The sequence below is a fragment of the Columba livia genome, chromosome 6 (genome assembly GCF_036013475.1).
Source record: "Columba livia isolate bColLiv1 breed racing homer chromosome 6, bColLiv1.pat.W.v2, whole genome shotgun sequence".
Lineage (NCBI taxonomy): Eukaryota > Metazoa > Chordata > Aves > Columbiformes > Columbidae > Columba > Columba livia.
The window spans coordinates 11,285,979-11,307,308 of NC_088607.1; the positions used below are offsets into that span (position 1 = coordinate 11,285,979).

Genomic DNA, 21,330 nt, shown 5'->3' on the forward strand with positions numbered 1-21,330 from the left:
GTCTATGATCCTTGAGGTAAGAGAGTTTGAGCTTTTTGTAGACAGATTCTTGACCTTTCTTTTTTTTTTAAATACATTGACAAAACCATGTTTTTCAGGACCTGGTGAAGAGAAATGTCAGGTGGCTTCACGGTGGCACCTCCAAGCTCCCCCATGTACAGAGAAAAGCATGGCCCGACATGAGGATAGGAAAATACAGACACTTCCTCACAGTCATGTCAGGTGTGTACCATCCCCCAGGTCTCTCCCAAGTGCTACCTGGGAAGGACAAACTCCCCACACAATCATCATAAACAGATAATTCAAAGCAAAATGAATTATTTAAGTAGAAGGAGGCACAGACTTCATCCCATCCCCTGCTAACACCTTAATATCTCTGCTAATGTAATTTCTCTGTTGAATATTGAAGTGTATTACACAGCAGGGTAAGGCCTGGCAGAGTAGAAAGCTCTACACAGTCCCTGCTCCACTGACACCCAGCAGGTTCTATGAGTCCCACTGTATGGTCATGGACTCGGTCTTTCAAGGCCCCACCAGAACCAGTATCAGAGTCGCTGGTACCTGCATGGCAGAGAGATCACAGTGATTCAAAGAAAGAGATTAAAGGTACAGGAGGCAATTTTAAAATCTACCTATAAAACTTAGGATGCTAAGTCTCACCTTCTATCAAACAGCCACAAGCTCCAAAACACCAATTCTGCTTCCTGAAAACAGGATTAGAAAAGTGCGTGCACTACCCCAAGGTACAGATGGTACAACCCACGTAGGTCATCTGACGTGCCCAGATCTTGCAGCCTTTCGGCAGCAAACACAGGAAACGATCCAAGGGCCCAGCCCTCTGCCCTGTACCATGCTTCTTCCCACACATAACACTACCCTTTCGAGGAAGATGGACATATCCATAAATAGCCTTAGCAATGTCATCTACAGAGCAACAGCCTGTTTGGGGAACATGTATTTCTCTGCAACACACATCTTCTGACCTAAAGAAACTGCCTTTGGATGCATTGGGGAAAATCAGGCTTTTTGAGTGACTGAAATGCACTTTGTTTGAAAAGAAACTGACGGCATTTGTATGGCTGCAGGCCAGGCCAGACCTTCTTCCCTTCTATTTAGACTTGTTAGTTATCTCTAATGTTACAACTATATTGCTGCAATACTGTGCCTGGAGATGAAGGGCAAGGAAATATACTTGAAAATACATTAGCATCACTGTTAGCTACACATTGTTTTATGGAAACTGAGGCATGAAGACTTACACATGCTGTAACAACATTGGGAAGAAAACTCAGATGTCCTGATGTCTGGGGTCATATTCTGTCAACAGGGACATACTCATCTGGGAGGTCCATGTAAAACAAAGACTGAGAAAAACAAAATAGCTCTGATTTCTTCTGCTCTGACGGTTCTGGCGTACAAGCAGCAGCAACTAACATGAAGGCAGCAAGGTGGCTACCTCCCACTGCTCCCAGATGGCCAAGATACTTGAGAAACAGTTCATGAACTGCTGCAGTTTGTAGCCTAACTGTTAAAGTCAAACCAAAACTGGTGCCATGTTACCTTTCCATATCTACACATTGCTTTATGGTTGCTCAGACACCTGGGCATGATGACTGGAGTAACAGTCTCAACAGAAATCCCAGTGTCATCCGTCCCTTCCCATAACTTCTTTCTTGATCGTGTAACAGATGGAAGGAGATAAGCGAGAACTGTTCGGAAAATAATCAACTTATTTATGCAGAGGAACTGTAATCAAAACTGAGGCAAAAGAATTGCTCTCAGTCCACATGCCTGCTTGTCACAGAGCAAGCAGCAAAGTATAAACAAGTAATTAAGATAATGTTGGAAATCATCTATGCTACTTCAAACTGGATTCATAAAGCAACCGAACTGAAGTGAAATCGCTTTCATATCAGACAATGGAAGTACAGTAGGGAGTACAAAAATGAGAGATGGGAATATATCCAGCAGAATGGAAAAAGCAGGCCTGTTCCCTCTGAGCTGATCAAGATGGCAGCATCTTATAGAGAAGAGATCCAGGCAAAGGCCAGCCAAGAGCACAGCCCCAGAGACCCACAGGCTCTGATCAAGAGAGCCCAAAATAGTCAACAAAAACAAATCTTTGTTGGTAGCAAAAAGGGGTAGGGAGTAGGAGGCAATGCTCTCAAGAAACAGAAGCCAGTCTTTGAATTTGGGCAGAAGTTTGTCAGGAGGGATCGGGAGATGAATAACAGCAGGAACTTCAACAAGCAAGACAATTAATTCAGCAGCATGACATGGACTGGGCTGTTTAGGTCAGAAGGGAAACAGATTTGAAAGCTCGAGCAGGAGCGTGAAAGGAAAAAGTCAGTCTTACCCACAAACAGGGGAGCAGGTGGAAACAATGCTACAGGTGACAACCAACTCACTGTCAGGCAAAGGATCAGGTCAGGTTAAACAAAAGCAGGAAGGATAAATCCCTGCATGTGTTGTGGACGAGGCATTACACAGAGAAGATACAAAAAGGGTGCAAACATAGCAAGAGGGGAAAAAACTCCAAAACACCTCACAAACAAGGAATACTACTTAAACCAGGGAATTGACTGTACTCTGAATAAAATGGGAAGAGAAAATTAAGGCATTCCAGGAACAGATGACCAGATTTGGCCCAAATACCCTCCCTATCATCCCAGGGCACCAAACCTCTCTAGGAGCTGGGGCTAACAACAACCTTCACATTTCAAAAGACCCTAAGCACCAAAATCTGAAGTTTCTTGTCACTGTGCCAGTGCTGCTGTCAATGATACAAATCAGCCCACGGCTGTTGCAGCACCACTTTACCTGGGTAGAGTGCTGCAGCATGAGCCCCGACTAACAGTCCCACTGCTGCAAACCAGCATGTTCCTGCAGAGGCTTTCCCCCAAATCTGGGAGGGCAAAGGGATCATGAGCCTTCAGCCACAGAGAGCAACGATTCACAGCAGACAGATGCTGCAGCAGTGAATTATAGCCAAATTGGAGATAACATCAAGAACTGGGCCTGCTTCTAGTTTACACAAAGGCCTCTCTGCACAACCTGGACAGTCTAAACAGACTACAAATTTACATTTTACACCTACTGAAGGTATCAAAGTATAAATCCAGCCCAGAATCATGGGTTTCTGCATAGACTCCCTGTCACACGGATCTCCCACTGCATGGCTATATTATTAATACACAAAGGAAAGCAGGAACTGCAGCTCTGCAGGATCATCCCACTTGGAGAGCTATAAAATAAACTTGAGTGACAAAGGGGAACACAGCAGTTTACCCCATGGGACCTGTCAGCTCCAGTGCTTTTGGAGGCCTCATTCCTCACTAAGGAGTGGGGTTTATGCTTATCATACCATTTGCTGGGCTCACCCTCACTTTCTGTATTTCGCCTGGTAAGCTGTCAGTTGTATTGCAAGCCAACCACCACTGAGAAGACACTGCATACAAAACCTGACCTACATGGGCTATTTTTTTTTTCCCCAAAAATTGTTGGCAGGATCTCAGCTTCTGCTGTAGATCACAGAGACAACTCAGTGCCAGCAGGTTCAGGAAGTCCAGCATCACTACAGCTTGCTTGTCTACACCTGCAGACTGCATTGGGGCAAATTACATCAAGCAGGCAGATGAGATGTGCTAGGGCCAAATAGAGTTATTTGAATACAGCCCTATCTGCCAACCTGCTCTGATCAACCGTACTCCAGTACAAACCTAGTGAAGAAAGTAGGATTTTAACATGGGGTGATTCGCCTCTCGTGCATGGGCCAGCAACCCATTCTCCCAGTCTAACACTCAAACCTTCATTATGCTTTCTCAAAAAGAAGTCTAACTATAGTCAATACTGCCAGCCAGTTCCCTTCAACATCTCTAATAGAGAAGCATTCCTTAACAGCTCAGTCTTGTCACGTTTCTCTTTCTTGGAAAATTAACTGGGATATTCACATGTCCTCTCTACTGGAAGGCAATATCCCACCTCCAACTCTTGACAAAATTTCAACAACTGCACAAAGATTCCAGATAGTAATCTCACTGTTTGTAGGTTAACAAAATGTGGCATAAATCAAAACATGACACAGCAAATTCTCTGTATTACACATGTGGTTTTGTACTGTACGAAACAGAGTGAAATCCTGAGCCATCAACAGAGCTCCCTGGCACTACAAGGCTTGAGACAAAGCACAGGCTCTGTCCCCAGCTTATTACACAGGGACCAGATTCTAACCCACGTACACACAGCAAGTCAAAACTCAGCTCCCACTGGCTGTGTAGTAAGTGTGTGATCTGCTGTGAGTGCAAGTGGCTAAAAAAAAAATTCCCCAAACAAATAAACAAAGTACAATCCAGAAACAAATAACAACTGATAGAGGCTGGGAAGCAACAAAGCCGTCAACAAAAAGCCTCAGAGACCAGCTCCCTGGGATGTGAGGAAAGGGGTAGGGGCTTTGTGCAGAAAAGCAGAACATCACGGGCTGACACAGAATTCCACTCTTTCAGGAATTTCTTACCCAAGAGAGGCACACCACTCAGCCCCCTGCACCCCCTCTCCCCCAATAAAATCAGAATTACTGCACTGTCCTAACTCCAGAGGCCGTAGGAAGGACTGAAAATTGGCAGGTACTCAGTGATCAGTGTAATGGGGGTGCAGTGATCCTCCTTTGACAGAAAAGATAAAATAAATTTAAAACTGTCCTTAAGCAAGTGTTCACCAAGCCACCTACTCCTCTCCTGCACAGCGAGGTACCGCTGCACAGCACCGCTGTGCGGGTAAATCATGCTTATTTATGCACCAGACAGCCAAGGTTGACTTGCAGCTACACATGCCACATCCTTTTAGCTTCTGCGCCCGTGTTCGTGAACCTGTGGCACATGAAGCCATCACCTGAGGCACATGAAGTACCTAATGCACACCTACCTACCCCCATCCTTTCTCAGGGGCACAGTGAGCAAATCAAGCTTAAAGCCAAGAGTACTTGAGGGTTTCAATAGTACAGCCCCCATCCCTCCCCTCCAAAAAACAGCTTTAAAGGTTATGAGAGTAGAGGGCTACAGAAAAGATTCAGCAGAAAACCAAGTGATGGGATTCAGAAGTGTGGAAAAAAAGTTTCAAATGGGGCAGAGGAGAGCGCAACAACCGAGAAAATAAGGAGCTGCCACCAGAACAGCCAGAAGAGCAAAGAAACCCAGACACACAGATTTTCAAGACACCATGTCACAAATCCCCTACCATACACAAAACAGCTGCTGATTCCAAGCTCTGCAGTCAACCTGCTACCAGACTGTAGATGTCTGAAAGACCCTTGGGAAGCAGCCTCAGACACAAGGGAGGATAACAGGAAGAGAGGAAAATTAAAGGAAAAAGAAACTGGACAGAGATCAAACCCTCCCCCATGGAACTGAGCAACAGATCCTTTGAGTGCCCTTAACACGGGCCTCCCAGGAGAGCTCAGAGCTCCTAGAGCTGCTGGGAGGGTGCCTGGCATTTCCCCAGGATCAGACCAAAAAATAACAGGCTTTTCTACACACCTGAGAGTCTAATAAAAGAAAAAAACCCAACACACAAATGACAATATTGTAATGTAATTTCAGATACCATTATAAATCTTAACTTCATTAAACTGATTGTATTATTTGGGGCGGGTGGGGGAGGGTGGGAATCATTTAGCATCCCTGCTGTTTATTTCCTGCTGACACAACAATTTAAATTGATTAAGAAGTCTTCTCAATTATTTTCCAAAATGTATAAATATCAAACCAATCTAATCTTAACTAACTATAACGAACCTTTCAAATATCTGGGTCTATTCAGAACTGCAAATGTAGGGTCTGTAAGAGCAGTTTCCAGTGACACTGAATGCAAGTTACTGTACTCACAGAACTGTACTCCCAGCATGGACTACCTCACTTCTCTAGCAAGTTTTCAGAACTCAGCTACTGTACCAGAAATATCTTCAGAAGGAGCAAATATTAAGTAAGTGATACTGCATGTTACAATAAATCTCTGCTAATGTTTCATCCCAGTCTGAAAACCAGGAGACACTTCTGCCAAGCGTAAATTAAAAAAAAAGAGGCAAAATTAAATTCTAATTTAATATGGGTTGGCTAATTGATTTGCTTGTTTTTTTACTTTTAGCTATGTGTTAAATGGGATTTTTTTAAAAAGTTTCCCTTGTTTATTATGAGCTCCAGGTCACAATGACTGTGATCCTCCATATACTTTTGCAGGTAGGTAATTTTCAGTACCTAAATATCCCTGACTAAAGCAAGACCACATATTCTGAAATATTTTCAGGTTTTAAATTACAGCATGCAATACTCTATCTTTAAAATACCCACGCAAATCACTACACACAGATAATATCCTGAGGATTGCAGAACCCCTCTGCAGCACTCCGCATGCTCTCAGTTGCACAAGTGAGACGAACCAAGGAAGAGAAAATGTGAGCCAAAACATCTTCCTTTAAAAATGCATCATGTAAATTACAAATAAAGCAGCAATGTTTTCCCTCTTATCTGCACACCTGTTTAAAGTAGAAAAACTATATTTTGGGAGACTATCATAGTTCTTTAAGAATAAGATTTGCTTCACCATTGCCATCCAGAGTTGGGCTGCCTGTTCCTCAGAACTTTCTGGGTGTTTGTGCCATGACAGCACAGAGCCTGCTGGGAAGAAATAGCTGTCATGTCTGGGCTGCAAATGCTGAAGGGAAATACTTGGATGTAAACTATCAAATAAAGAGCATCTAGGCTCTGTAAATACCCTGTGCCACATAATCATGGATTATTTGGTTCAGTAAAGATCAGCAACAATGCACATGTGTCAATTTCTGAAAGTGTATAAATAAAGACAAGAAAAAAAGAAAACAACTGTGCTTTGCCAAGGCTGCTTGAGAAACATTTTTACAGGAGGCTTTTAAATGACAAGATCTGCACAAGATCTAAATGTGCAATTTCTCTATACTAATTAAACCTTTTGAAATCAAAAGAATGTTAGAAAATCTCATGTCCACACATGAAATGTAAGTTTTGTCCCTCATTGAGGGCTTGATATTTAATTCAAAGTCCATTCAAACTCCACTAGACAGAACTTACTGAATTGTCCCTTTGAGTTTAACAGGAAGGGATGATACAGAGCCTTCCTTAAACAAGTCTGATGCTATACTTGGTGTCACACAAAACACACTGCAGTGAATTTGGAGGCACCCTGAACTTCACAGTTGTCACTTCCCAGCACTGCAGCCATCTGGACAGCCTGCCATCTCCTGCAGCAAGCGCAAGCTGCTGGGACTTGCGCTGAAAGAAACTTCCATTTCCAACTGTGGGTATAATGTCTGAGCTCCCCAGAAGAACCACTCTGGTTTCTCCCAGGAGCGGACCTGACGCTGGTCACTCCCTGAGGCTGAAACAAGCAAGGGAGGCAACACACTGGGTAATGCTCTCGTTCTACACATTCTATTTGCTCTCAGTATTCCCTGTACAATGAAGGTTTTGAATAAAACTAGAAAGTACCTTTTCTGCTCCTCCGGTGCTTTTCACCCCACACCAGTCTATTCAGACTGTCATGCTAAATGGCCCAGTGGGCTGGTCTTGACATAGCAAGGTGCTCCCCGAGAGCTGTGCTGGGGGGCTCTGTGTCAGCGGGGCACGCTGAGCACCCAGGCTCCAGGGTCAGGGACTGCTTGGTGTCCCTCTCGAGCCTGCAGCCTGCTGGATGTGGTGCTCCTGAGGGGGATGTGCTTCCAGCCCTCCTCTGGAGAAGGGCAGGTTGCCATGACAAAGGCTTTTGAGAGAAAGAGGTGTGGGATGGAAAAATAGTATGTGAGAAACCCAGAAGGGAAAAACACAGAACTCGGTTCAGCATTGGCCATCATTTCCCAACACAAAGTCACAGGGATTTGGGACTTTGGCTCATGGGAAACAGTAAAGGGCTACAACTGCCTTGAAATCAGGAGAAGCTGGATGAAGGAGAGAAGCAGCTATAAACACGCAGTGTACAAAGAGCTCAGGATATGCTGATCCTGATGAAGAATATTTCCCCACAGCAAGGTGTCCTCACATCACTTCAAACAACCTTTATTATCAAATGCTGCCGAAGCAGAATTGCTGCAAGCAAAGGCACCTTTTCCCTAGGCCTTTACAGGTCCTTCCCAATGGCCTTAAGAAAGCTTTAATCACCTGAGCCACCTGCCACCATTTTATGGATTGCACAGGCCTTGCTGCAGTAAAAGCAAGCTGCCTTTTCAAAATTATACTTCATGTTTCTAAAGTTTCTGTATCCCAGAAGGTCTCAAGAAGGTCTTGAACAATTCTACACAAGGGAGCAGAAGAAAAGAAAGAACAGGAACAAGAGGTGAGAGGCAGACCCTACCACAGCACCTATTAAAATAGGCTTAATCCTGTTGTCTCTTCTACATTTAAGAAACCAAGAAATATGGCATTTTATAATAAGAGAAGTCTCAAAAACACAGAATTCTACAACTACTAAGCAATCAGAAAGCAGGGAAATCCCACTGCCCTGAAACGCAGAGTGAAAGACAGCTTCATTTTCCTGAGCTGAATTTTTAACACGTACATAGCAGCCAGTCATCTCCCTCTCTCCCATTTGTTGTAGGGGATCCATTTCAAAACATCATTTCCTTGCTTCAAATCACGCCTGTCATTACAGTCCCAAAGCACTCAGGCTGCACGCACGCTATCCCTTAAAAGCAGTGACTTCTGGGTTGGAAAGACATCAGCTGTATATAATGGTAATAGCTCTTGCCTGCCTCCTCCCTGAACCCTATGAACAGATCTCCCTATTCCCCTTCCCTCTGCAGCATCTGAGCCTTGGCACAGCATCAGCTGGCAGTGCCACTTCAGATACAGCTCCCCCGTGTCCCCTCTGCTCTCAGCGCTACAGATCCAGAAGGGACACTGTACTTGTATGTCCCAGCTCCGAATTCCTCTGTGCTCACATTCTTCCTGTCTTCCCCACAGGGTTTCTCTCCTCTGTCTCCAGCCTTCCTCTCCAGCCTCACCATCCCAGCCAGCCCTGCACTCCCTGTTTTCCTGCCGACGCCGTACCTGTTGGTAATACTTGCATTGCTGCCGCTGTGTCTCCTTGCCCGGCTCAGCCTCCGCGTGGGTTTTGGGTCTTGTAGTCCAGGGCTTGGAACTGAGGGGAAGGTCGAGGCATAGCCATGTTCACACTCTGCGTGAGAATCAACAGGCAGGGAATAAAGAAAAAAAAAAAAGTCATTTAAGAAAAACAAACAAAAAAAAGAAAACAAGAAGTCAGCAGGCAGGCCTCACCACTAACCCACAGCCTGGCTGGGGAGGCCCTTAACCACAACAGCTCAGGGAAATGACCGATGATGTATTCAGAGGGAAGTGGACTGGGAGGTGGAGAAAAGAGAGGAAGGGGAGTGTAAAGGCTCTGCCAACCTTGGAGGAAGGACAACATCACCACTCAAACACCTGAAAACATCAAAGAAAACACGACAGCCCAGAAAGCGCTTTGTCTCCTCCTGTCCAAGCTCCCTGAACCGGGCAAACCAGCCAGGCATATTTCACTGTGCCACTGACGTCTCTGCAAAGCCAGAGCCACCCACCACCATCCTTCCTGCCCCGTGGCAAAACTTTCACACCAAACCCCACTTTTCCTTCCAGAAATCGCACTCGCCTCTATCTCCCCCTCTGTGCAAAAACCTCCCACCTCAGCCACCACCTCGGGGAGGACCTGTCAGCCCTGTCCCTCAGCAAACCCCTCACTGTTCCAGGATTCACCCCCAGCCCACCCTCACTCCGATCCCCTTCCCCACGGCCACTCTGACCCCGCCGTGGGGATTTCTGCCCCCACGCGGGGCTGTTGCCCCCGCACCCTCCTCCCCCCATTACCTCTCTCCCTTCGCTCCAGATACTCGGCCGCCTCCAGCAGCCGCTGGATGTTGATCATCTGGACCTGCTCCATGGTCCCCGGGCCGGCTGCCAGGGGACTCCGCAGCCCCGGGCCCCCCTCCGCCCCCACGCTCCCAGCTCCCCCGCTGGAAACGGCGGCGGCTGCGGGGGGGAGGAGCGAGGGATCGCCGTCTCTCCCCAGTCCCCGGGCCTCCGCACACCGGCAGCCCTCTCGTCCCGGGGGGGGCGGCTCCCCTGGGAGGGCGAGGGGCGGACGCACGGAGGCGGCGAGGGAACACACGAGGAAATGCCGGAGGAAGGAGCGGGGCCGGAATCCTCCCCCCGGGGGAGGCAGCGAGGCGAGAGCTGTTCCTGACCCCGCTGCCCCCCACCCACCCACAGCCCCCGCTCCGGCCCGGATTTACCCCCCACTTCAGCCCTGACAGGATCCAGCCCCCGCAGGCCCGCGGCGGGACCGGGACCGAGACCGGCCCCTCAGCTCAGCCCGCCCCGCCCCCGCCGCCTCGCAGCACTTTGTTTACCTCTGCCCGGCGCTCACGGGAGGGGCGGGGCGGGGCGCGGCGCGGGGCTGCCTGGGAAATGTAGTTCCCGGCGGCGCTCACAGCCCGCAGGCCCAGCGGTAAATGGGGCCGTGAGCGGGCTGGGGCGGACACCCGCGGGCAGCACCTCAGCCCGCAGGCCTGAGCTCCGCGCTCCGCCGGCACACCGCTGGGGAAACTCGTCGCCCAGGAGGGACCTACAGCGGCTTCGTCCCTCCCCTTGCAAACACCAGGGCTTCCCGCATGTGAAACTGTGACAAGAAAAAAGCAAAGGCTACAAAAAAAGCTGCAGCCACAGGGTCAGAGCTTTCCACATCTCACCGGTGGAGATTTAACTAAAGACAAAGAGCCAGGTTCTGGGAAGCCACACCTGGAGTGACGGGTCCCATGTTTCTCACGGGAGCCAGAGGTGCAAGACCCATTTTTTAATGCGCGCACAGTCACCTGAGGTCACAGACAAAAGATGCCACAGATCACAATCTCACTCTGTCCCATTTTGTATATTTGAAGAAACACGTAAACAAGTAACAACAGTGACCAACCCAACATTTTAATAAATACCATCACACCTACACCTTGCAGTCCGATCACTGTTCTCAGCATCTTAATAATGTATTCACACCCTGATTTTCATACAGGCACAAACTCTCACGATCGTTTCTGTGACTGAATTTTGCCAGCTACTTTAATATTTGCTGGAATGACGCTTAAGAAAATGGTTAGTATGATACCAGTCTCTAACATACTTGATCTACACTCATAAAGGGAACAATCAGAGAACACTCAGAATCAGAATGCCCAGGGTAAAAATCTGAATCTCAAACTGATATTGACTTAGAAACCCTCCAAGCATTGTTCTTTAGCTCTAATTGGGGTTGTGTTTTGTGGGTCTGAACCTTTAGGCTGTGGCTCGTTACATTTTCAAGCATCCTTCCATCAGAATGGCAGCTGTACCTCTAAAAACAAGCAAACAAACAAAACCACACAAAACAAAAACCAACCCCCACAAAAACAACAACAAAAAAACAACATAACAAACAAGCAAAATAACAACCAACCAAAAAAAAAAGCTAAGATTGTGAATTAATGGCTTGTGTCTGGCAACAAGAGCTTTAAACAAAGCACAGGGCATCAGGAGATTCGTGATGAAGCTGCAAGAGTTGGCAGCACTCAGCTTGGCCTGACAAAAAAGTGGATTTAGGGTCGCTAACTCTCCTTTAAACACTTGTTGCTGAATCACTATTTCTGAGGTTTCCTCAGAAAACTGCTGCTTGCAGCTGATGGAGGTAAAAATATGACCAGTATTCAGTTCTTACGCTGCCCTTCTCATCTCCGAATCTCGAAGGGTTGATTTGTTTTGTTTCTCTTAAGATGGGACAGTTGAAGAATAAAGAAAGCCGGGGCACCTTCAGGGACGTACCTCCCTCATCCTGCTCGGGGAAAAGCGAGCCCCAGCCCTCGCTCAGGCAGCACAGCCTTGATTCACGTGCACCGGTAAAACTTGGTGTTTGTCTGGGGGAGAACTCAGGGAAGGAAGTATTACCTCTCTCCCCACCTCTTTTTTTTTTTTTTTCTATTCTGGAAACTGCCAATATGCAGATTATTGAAAGCATACAGAAAGTTTCATATTTGAGCAGTCTTAGGGAGTATTTATATGATCTTGGATTACTCACAAAAGGAAAAGGACACAGGTGCACAAACCACTCTGCAACAGCGGGGCTAATGCAAGAGCTTTTCTGGGCTCTGTGTTTCCTCTAACCTGCTGCCAAAACCAGGGAGCCATGTGCCTCTTGGGATTAGCAATACTAAACATTACAACAAACAAACACCCAACAACACCACAACCCCCTCCCAAAAAATAAAAACATGATAAAGCCTCAAAATCAGCACAAGACAGGTTCTCATCAGCATTCACCACCACTAGCTTTTCTGGTGGCACATTCAAGGATATGCGGTGTCACCCTAGGGATTAAATAGGGAAAGCCACGGCTGAAAAATGAGGGGGCACACTTTAGGAGCATATCAAAGTGTCAGCCTCCTGAAGCTAAAGTTTAAGATGCAAAGTAAGAAGGTATGAAGGAGGAGGACACTGATACACACGGTGCATTAAACCAGCATTGGAATGAAGTAACGGCAAGATCAGCTCTTCCGTTTACAAAGCCGCTCAGCTTCCAAGTCTTTGTTTCTGAAGCAAACAATATACAATTAGAAAAAAAAAAAAACAACTGTGTGAAACAAAGACAAATTTGAGAGCAATCTGTGGGACATCTTCCCAAAGAAGAAGCCCTGAAGAGGCACGCAAGCCAACTGTGGAGACACAGCAGATCTGCAAAATCTCTCAGTTGCCATCCCAAGTGCTCGTGTGGGCAGGTCAGCCTGCAAACTGCCAGAGTTGTATGTGACAGAAACAAAAGTGGGTGGAAAGTGGCACAAAGGAGCCCGATGCTGTTCAACTGCTGACCAAAAACCCCAAAGTCACACTTAAAATGTAGTTGAGCAACCCACAGGCAATGCTAGTGAGGGGCTAAGGGAACAGTATTTTAGGGGAGAATGAGATCATTTAATTTAGTAGCTCTGAATGATCAGTAAGTACAGTTTTCTGATTATAAGTGCTTGCTGCTTGGCATCCCTTCTGGCAGCTGTGATTCACTTTCATTGTGTGTTCTGCTGCTTCGCCCTTTAGAAAGGGGCTTTTTACATTTTATTAAATGGCACTTCGGCAGCTCTCCATTTCCAGCCTTAATAATGGATTTGTTAATCTCCCTGATAGCCTTTCCCTCCTCCTTAGCAACAATTTAAATATCCAAGAAGAAATCTGCAGTGCAGAAATCAATTAATATTTACATCTGAAATGCTGCTCTACTATTTTAATCAAGTAGAACAGATGTGGTCTGGTTTTTACCAACACCACCATCACTTGCATTAAACTAGCATCTTCCATCAGGGAAATCTTCTAAGAGCTTTCCAGAAAGTAATGTTTTGAGATTCTCAAACCTGCAAAGACTTTAGCTCTTTTCCTTCCACTCTGCGGGACGGGAAACTGAGGTGTAAGCAGCATAATCGTCCTCATGAAGACACACCCTGAGCTAGAGGTGGAACAGGAACACAGCTCACAAATCAAGATGCCCAACCCTTAGCTTTTAACACAAGGCTTAGAAATAACAATGCTTTGCAACGTGGAAGTTATTCTCAGTAAGGGCAAACCCTTTGGCTAAACTGCCTAGTTTTCCATCCTGTCTTTGGCTTTTTCTAAAATCCTTCTATCCCCAACTCTTTGCAACCTCTGGGAGAAACAAGATAGCAACAATTGTAACAGCTTCCTTTGCCCACCTTCATACAAACCCTGCAAATTTTTAATATTGTTTTCAAAGCCTTGACACTTAACATTTCTGCAACCAAGGAATGAACAGAGATCCCCAGCGGGAATCATTCTCTGCTGCTCTCAAAGCAGTGAGAAGATTCGCTGATTCTCCAAATTTCTGGGGACAGCAGATCCATAAAAAAAATCCCATTTTTCTAGCTGGAGAAATAACATCTTTGCCATACCTGAATATCCCACCTGTCAGCACATGCTGTAATAACCAGGTCTCTATTCTTGTACTCATGACTGTAGCAGCTCAGCATCCGAGGACTCACAGCAGCGGGCTGGAGAACATCCCGTCCCACCTACTCAACACCCTTCCAATGCTTGCAGTACCTGCAGTAAGGGACCTACACCGCGTGTAGGACGTGGCCTCATTTCTCATCTGGGAGCCTCAATCTTTCACAAGGCATCAGATAATCCCTTTCAGCACTCCCACTGGTGCCTGGAACCCATCCACGAGTGAGGACAGACATTTCTCAGAGCCAAACCACCTGGACATCCAAGAGTTTGAACAGGAATAAAGCGCATGCTGTATACCTCACTCTGATTCACAGACCACGTTGTGTCAATCAATAAGGTAAAAGCCACAGGTCTCCCAGCTCTCTGGGCTACTTGCTCCTTTCCTCTGGGAGACGTGTTGCTGTGTTTTCAGACCCGTGCTGCGCCCCAGTTTATTCTGAGTCAGTGACTTACTCTGCAATTTTGGTTAAGTCACTTGACTGATGCAGCTGTAAAACGAAGTAAGAGGAACTCCTGTAACAAAAAAAAATACATCATATACAGGGTCCTTCAACTAAATAAGAAGAAGGTAGGAGCCTTCAGACAAAGGCAGATGGCACTTCCCTGCCAGCCCTCAGGATGCTCTGCTGACAAGGGATGTGATCGGTTCTCAGTGGCTCTTCTGGCACAGTCCCACTGTCTCACCTCTGCCCTATCATTTCTGCTGCTGTGGCTTCCTTCTGAACTTCATGCTGAGGTCCAAACAGCGTGAGTCAAAATAACCCAACCTGGAAGTGGCTAACACATGAATCACTGTGGCCAGGTCACGAACCAGGAGGAATCAAAGGGTTTATTGTGAATTGGATGAAAAATATATAAATAAACAAGTCTGCTGGTGCTCCATACATCACTGTAAGATCCAAGACCATCTATGCTGACCTTGAGCCATGTGTTCAGCTCTCATTGATTCAACGGGAGCTCTGCACGCAGATGGAAGGCAGTCTTGTCTCCTTCTGCTCTCCGCTAGCTATAGGTTTCTGATAGATCTTTACTTTGGCTTGTCAAAAAAGACCCCAAACAGTGCATAAACAATCAAAGGAGCCACGTGATGAAGATACTATTTACTCGCCCTCAGGGTTCAGCTTTCCTCTCCTTCAGACAGGATTATTCAGGAGCAAAGGACAAATCTAAGGTCACGTATTTGTTATTCCTGGTCAGAAGGTCAATAAACATATCTAGCACTTAAAAGTGAGGCTGCAAAGAAGATCTAGCTATCTTCTGTGAGGGGCCAAAGTCCACTGTCCCGTGCATGCCCACCTCTACTAGACTTGTGAATAAGGACACTACTGTTGCAGTGGCTTGCGTGTCTTCATGCTTTTAGAAGAGGATATGGCAACATAGCTCTGTATCTGCACTGAGATCAGTATATGTTACATACCATGTCTATTACAGATAAGTCATCATATCCGAAGAATTCAGCACGTGTTTACGCAACTCGTACTGACAAAAGCATGAGTCCACACAGACAAAGAGGATGCCTGGCATATACTAAACCTCAGCTGAGTTCACTCCAGGTCCCTCTAACAATGTCTTCCAAACTCCAACATTTCAGTTGCTACAGATTTCCAGCCACGCTTATCCATGAAGTGGCATTTGCAGAGGTTACAGATACACCAACAGAGCTGCCCTCAGCACAAATTCCATTTTTGAAAACAGCCACTGTAATTTTTTTCATGTGACGTTTCTATTCCTTAGATACCAAGCTCAAATTTCTAGAAACAGGTCATTTGGAAACCTGTACATGTCAGTTAGCAAGGTGTGTTGGGATTGGGTTTCGTAGTCTCACCATGAGAACTGCAGCAAGCAGGCAGGCAGCGCTATTACTCATTTCCAGAGGATCAACTGGAAAAACAATTCAGTCATATTTCAGTAGCTAAAATGCTTCAGTTTACCCGAGCAGTCTGATAACAGGACTCTAGTTTCCCTTGTCACCGTACTGTAATACAGATAATTTTATTCCAATATTTTTTAAAGTTGAGTGAATACTACAAGGGTGGTTTAACTGCTGGTGCTGACAGGTCACTCCCAAAGCACAGTGTCCCACTGTCATAGCCCTGACGCTACATCCTACTCTCCTCTGTGGCTCTCAGCCCTGTCGTTCTATTTCCACACCATCCAGCCAACCCATGGCCCCTCTGTTATTATTCATGTCCACAATGATGGGATGTGGGACCTATAAATGTAAAAAAAACATTATCTGCTTATTTCTCCCTAATCACCAAGCAGCCTCCCTGAACTGAAAAGTCTTAACTGAAAGTCTTGCCCTAGACATGGAAGGCTCCACCACTGACCAGAAAGCAGAGGTGGGAAACCGGTACGTTTCGGGGGCTGAAAAGGGCCTCCTGGCTGCTTCTCTACCACCAGAAGGTGTGACATGCACACTCTGGGCTATCAAAGCCTTTAGATCCACAAGAGACAGGCTTGCCTCACCTCACATGGGGTGCCCTCAATAAACAGCATCCAGTTCTGCTAGGGACAGCGTCTTAAAAAGGTGAATAACCCTGGTACAGCCACCAAAGGCTTGGAAGAACGAAAGTGTTTTATCAGAAACTCTACAAAACTACTAAGAAAACAACTTCAGCTCACCCATCCGTAATAGCCCTGCCTTAAACTCCTGCCTTTGGCTCCCGAAACCCCTTGGCTTCCCCCAAGCTGTGATGCTGATGCCAGCCAGCCTCCCGGGGCTTCATCCAGCCCCATCCCATCCTCCGTTCTGGCCAGGAGGAGACAAACACCTACCTGTCACCTCTGTTTTTTTTAAGACTGTTTCCTTGAGGCAGGGCACAGTCATTCCCCTACGTGTTCAGCACCCAGCACAACAGGGCTGTGACTCAGCCACCTTCCTGATGGGAGGAACACCAAAATAGCTTGTCACAGCCCCGGTAACGCTGCGGCCAAACCACCTGGGCATCCTGCAGGAAGCAGCTGAGCACCGGCTCTGCCCACAACCCAGTTTGGCTGCAGTCTCTGTCGCCAAACTTTTTTTTTGCTCTGGTCTCCTCTGTTACTGCTAATTGCCAGGTCAGAGACAGTAATGAGGGGTACCAAGCCACTACCAAGGTCTCTGCCAGGCCACCAGCATGGGATGAACTGAGCAATGGCTCCTGCACTGGCAGATGAAAGGGTATAGAATCCTCTTGGTACAATAACCTGAGCTCTGCATGCAAATCTCTTCCCGGTAAGACCATGTATATACATTAGGATATAATCCTCCTGCTTCTGTGGCTCTTCCTTAGTTTAGAGAGGGCCCGCAACGCTCAGAGATTGTTTTCCAATCCCAGCAGCATTTTTCTTTGTTTGGGAGCAACACGTAAAAGCTGCCTGGTTTATGACGGACACGTTCCAAACAGCACATTCAATAGTTGAGCTTTTAGTTAAATGGGACCTTTCAAGCTCAAATGTCCTGATTGCAAATTAAAATATTGAAAGGTTTTGCAGAATCGGCTCATAAAAGCAAGGATTTTCAGTACTATGATCATGATGATTTTTAGTGAAAGCTTTAGTGAAAACAAGTGCTCAGGAATGCAAACAGTTTGGACACAAACAGCTCCTTTCAAAATTTAGCAATAAAAACCCAGTATCCTCCTGTCCTGCTCTTTTTCCAGTTCCAAACAAGGAACCGCATAAAGTGATGCATTTTTAAACAGAGATGAGATCAGGTACTATCCATCTCAATGGCAAGAACAATTCTATTCCCATCCCTGCCCTGAAAAAACAATAAAAATGGACAGTTCCCCTTCAAGACATGAGCACTCTTAAAGAAAAACAAACAAAAAAACCCCAGCGGTCTCACACTTGATTTCCAAAGCAGCGGTGCTGCTGCCTTCACATGCAAACCCCATTTTTGCTGGTAACTCCTGTCATTTTCCTGCTCGCAGCCGCCAGCCGCGGTGCTGCTCAGCTCCTCAGACGCACGGCTTTGCAGATTCATTACGAAACAGCAATTAGCACGTGAGAAAAAGACAAAAAACAAACCCACAAAACAAACACCTCAACGTTGATTCAACTTTCGAAAACAGAAAAGCAGCCAGGATTTGTTCTGGACAAGCAGAGAACAACGGCTTTTGGCCCATCACCACCGCGGCTTTAGCAGCAGAGCAGCTTCTCCGCAGTGGTATCCCCTTCCCTGGGAGCCTGCACGCATACAGCTGTCCCTGCAGAGCAAGGGCACCGTATAGCGTCACCCGTGTGGGACCTATAGCTGCCATATGGGGGTGAGCGGCAAGGTGGGGGTGACGGTGTGATGGAGATGTGCGGTGAGAGACTCGCTGAGCCCTTTGTAAAGTTAAATGAAAAAGAAAACGCAGCGAGAGAGCTGCACACGCACCATTTAGAAGAAAAGAGGGAAAAGTGAAACCTGAGGGAAGAAGGAAAATAAGAGAGAAAAAAAAGGGAAAAAATTAAAAAGAAACTGAAATCAAGATAAAGATTTAAGAAAGAGAATAACGGAGAAACCCGAGGAAAACAAAGGCAAAGCGCCGGTGGGGGAGTGATCCCGCGGCTCCCGGCGACGTTCGCATGTGACACCCCCCGGGGACACCGCGGCACCAGCGCCCCCGGCCTCGTCCCCCGCACTCACAACGGGCCTCGCGCCCCCCCCCCCCGCTTCTCCGCGCCCCGCTCGGCAACGCGTGACGTCACACGGGGGACCCCGGCGCCGCGCATTGGCGGAGAGGGGCGCGCGGCCCCGCCCCTCGGGAGGACACAGCCAATGAGAGCGGCGAGCTGCCTCCATGTGCGAACCATGTGGCCGCGGGGGCGGGGCCTCAGCGGGCGCAGCGCCGCGGGTGTCCGTTCCGCGCGTGGGGCTCCGCGGGCGCGCACCGCCACGGGGGGCACGGCGGCCCCTTTGTTCCAAACACGTTAGTTCCCTACGGTGCCGCCGTCCCCCGCAGCCTGCGCTCCGCTCGGGAGAACACTCCGCAGGAGAAAGGCGCAGGCTACGCTAACCCTCCGCGCCCGCGGAGCAGGAGGCCAGCGGTGCGACTGGCCGCCGCCCCGCACCGGGCGCTCGCCCTGCCCTACCCTGCCCTGCCCTCTCCTCCCCGCCGGCTACCTGGCGAGTGCTGCCGCTTGCCTACGTGACTCTGCCCATGCCCTGGCGGGGGGAGCGGGGACGTGTCACAGCCTCCTCCCCCGACGCTCCGGCTCCGTGCGGGGCCCCGGCCCCGCTCCGTGCCCCCCTCCCGGCCAAGCCGCCCTCCCTGAGAAGCGGAAATGCGCTCCCTCGACCCCCCCCGTGCCGCTCCGCTCTCCATCCCAAACTTTCCCCCAGGCCTGGCCTCCTCGGTCGCCGGGGGATGGGGGATCCCCACGCGTGCCTCCGCTGCGGGGGTGCAGGCCAGCCCCGGCGCCCTTTGTCACTGTATCCCCGGCCTCTGCAGCCAGCCAAAAGTTTGGCTTATTTTTCTTTTTCTCCCTTCACCCCCCCGCCGGTCACGCACACGCACGGCCACAAGCCCATACTTACTTTTATTCTCCTTCTCGATCCGCTCCAGGTAGCTGGCGGCCTCCAGCAGCACCTGCACGTTGTAGAGGAAGGTGTCCATGCCCGCCGCAGGGCTCGTGTTGCAGATGTCCCCGAGGGGGCACCGGGCCCCGCCGGCCGCCCCCGCACCCCGCGGCTCCCTCCGCGGTCGGCCGCGCTTCCCCATGCCCCGCCGCCTCTCTGCGCGGCGCTGCGTGCGCGCCTGTCCGTCTGTCCGTCTGCCGGCGAGCCCGGCGGCCGCCGCGGTCCTAGCGCTGCCGCCCGCCCCGCCGCTCTGTCGCCCCACGGGCCGCTGCTGCCGTCCCGCCCCCCCCGCGCCCCGGCGGGGCGGCCCGGCCCGGCCGCGCCTGCGGAGTGCGAGGGCCGGCGGCTGCGCGGCTCTCGGTGCGCTGGGAGAGGGGCGGGAGCGGCCGGCGGGGCTGGGACAGGATTGTCCCGGGGCGGGGGGAACCGGCGGGTCTGCCCCCACAGCAGCCCCGGGATGTCCTGCACCCCTTCAGCGGCAAACGACCCCTGGGAATGGGGAGCTGTGTTGGCGGCGGCGGCACCGCGCCCGCGGGGATGGTGAAACGGCGCTGGCAGTGCCAGTGTGGCGTTGGGGGTCCCACTGTGACACAGAGGCACAGACGGGCTCGCAGTGCCCCTTTGTCACCCTGTCACCCTGCCCCAGGGTCCTTCCCTGCTCGGTGACAGTCAGGCTGGGGACCTCTGCTGTGGCCAGCCCTGCAGGCACAGCTCCATCTCCAGCAGACCCCCTCGGCACGAAGCACCAGTGGTTTAATACCAAATTCCTCTCCCTTTTTGAGCAGTGTCTCACAAAAAGCCCTCTCTGGATCTCTGGATTCAGACTCCAGAAGCAATTAATAAATTATTTTTTTCCAAAGCAAAACAAAGCTGGAGAGCAGTACCAGCCTCTCTCCCTGTGTCCATCCCTGCAGACCTGAGGTCAGGGCCATGCACTCCATGGCTGGGATATACCCTTATTTTCCCCTTGTTTTGCACCCAGACAGGTAGAGAAATAGCACCTGTGCCCCAGGGAGAGAGCACAGGACCTGACCCAGTCTGAGAAGGCGGGGGAGGGTGAGTCTTCACACTTCCACAAACCATCTGCAATCTCAGATCCATGAGTTTTGAGGTGGCAGCAGGAGGGGACCCTGCTGGCACTGGGTTGGCAGCAGGTGCCCTCCAACACCCTCCCAGCTCTTCTTCCACCCATGGCAGCAACGCCTGGGCTGTGGTGCTACACAGGCAACGTGAAACCCTGCTCCTGCCCAGCCAGTCAGGTTGGTCAGGATCCTTTGAGGAGCCCTGCAGGAGTGGCTGGCGTGAAGCACCATCCCAGAGATGGGCTGGGGTGTGCAACCTGCTCATGCCTGGCTGCCGTGGGGCTCTGTGAGCTTTGCTGGGTTCACCAGCCTTGCAGGGGCCAGCACCAGCTGGAGGTAAGGAGAGGAGAAAAGAGTTCACGGCGACGTTTAAAAGATGTCAGATTAGTAAGCGCTAATTAGTACGTGGAGCCTGCTGCATCATGGGCACCTGAATCATCCAAGAGGGGATGATTCCCCAGACAGCAGCACATGCGATGAGATCCCTCTGGCTCCCCATTGCTGGGGGCTGGCAGGCTATTTTTGGGAAGTATGGCTGCAGGATTTCGCTGGTCACATGCCTTTCCTGGGGCTGGCTCTCCAGGCGGCTCAGCCCAGCCTCTCCCGTGTCCCCGTGGCACCTTCGCACCAGCAGCACCACGTCATTCTTCCC

General features: G+C 49.2%; 1 protein-coding gene across 2 annotated transcripts in view; it reads right to left on the bottom strand.

The window, feature by feature from the left end:
• Positions 1–19,874, bottom strand: part of MXI1 (MAX interactor 1, dimerization protein) — a 56,248-nt gene extending 36,374 nt beyond the window's left edge. Inside the window, exons 1-2 of one of the 2 annotated variants that reach the window (XM_065067050.1) lie at positions 19,555–19,874; positions 9,069–9,195 (exon numbers count right to left, since the gene is read on the bottom strand). In XM_065067050.1, the coding sequence (XP_064923122.1) occupies positions 9,069–9,195; positions 19,555–19,738 (311 nt within the window). In that variant the 5' untranslated portion in view covers positions 19,739–19,874. Of the gene's footprint in view, positions 1–9,068; positions 9,196–9,881; positions 10,274–19,554 lie in introns of those variants that run through there. The other variant, XM_065067051.1, reaches the window with a different exon arrangement.
• Between the last annotated feature and the right edge of the window lie 1,456 nt (positions 19,875–21,330).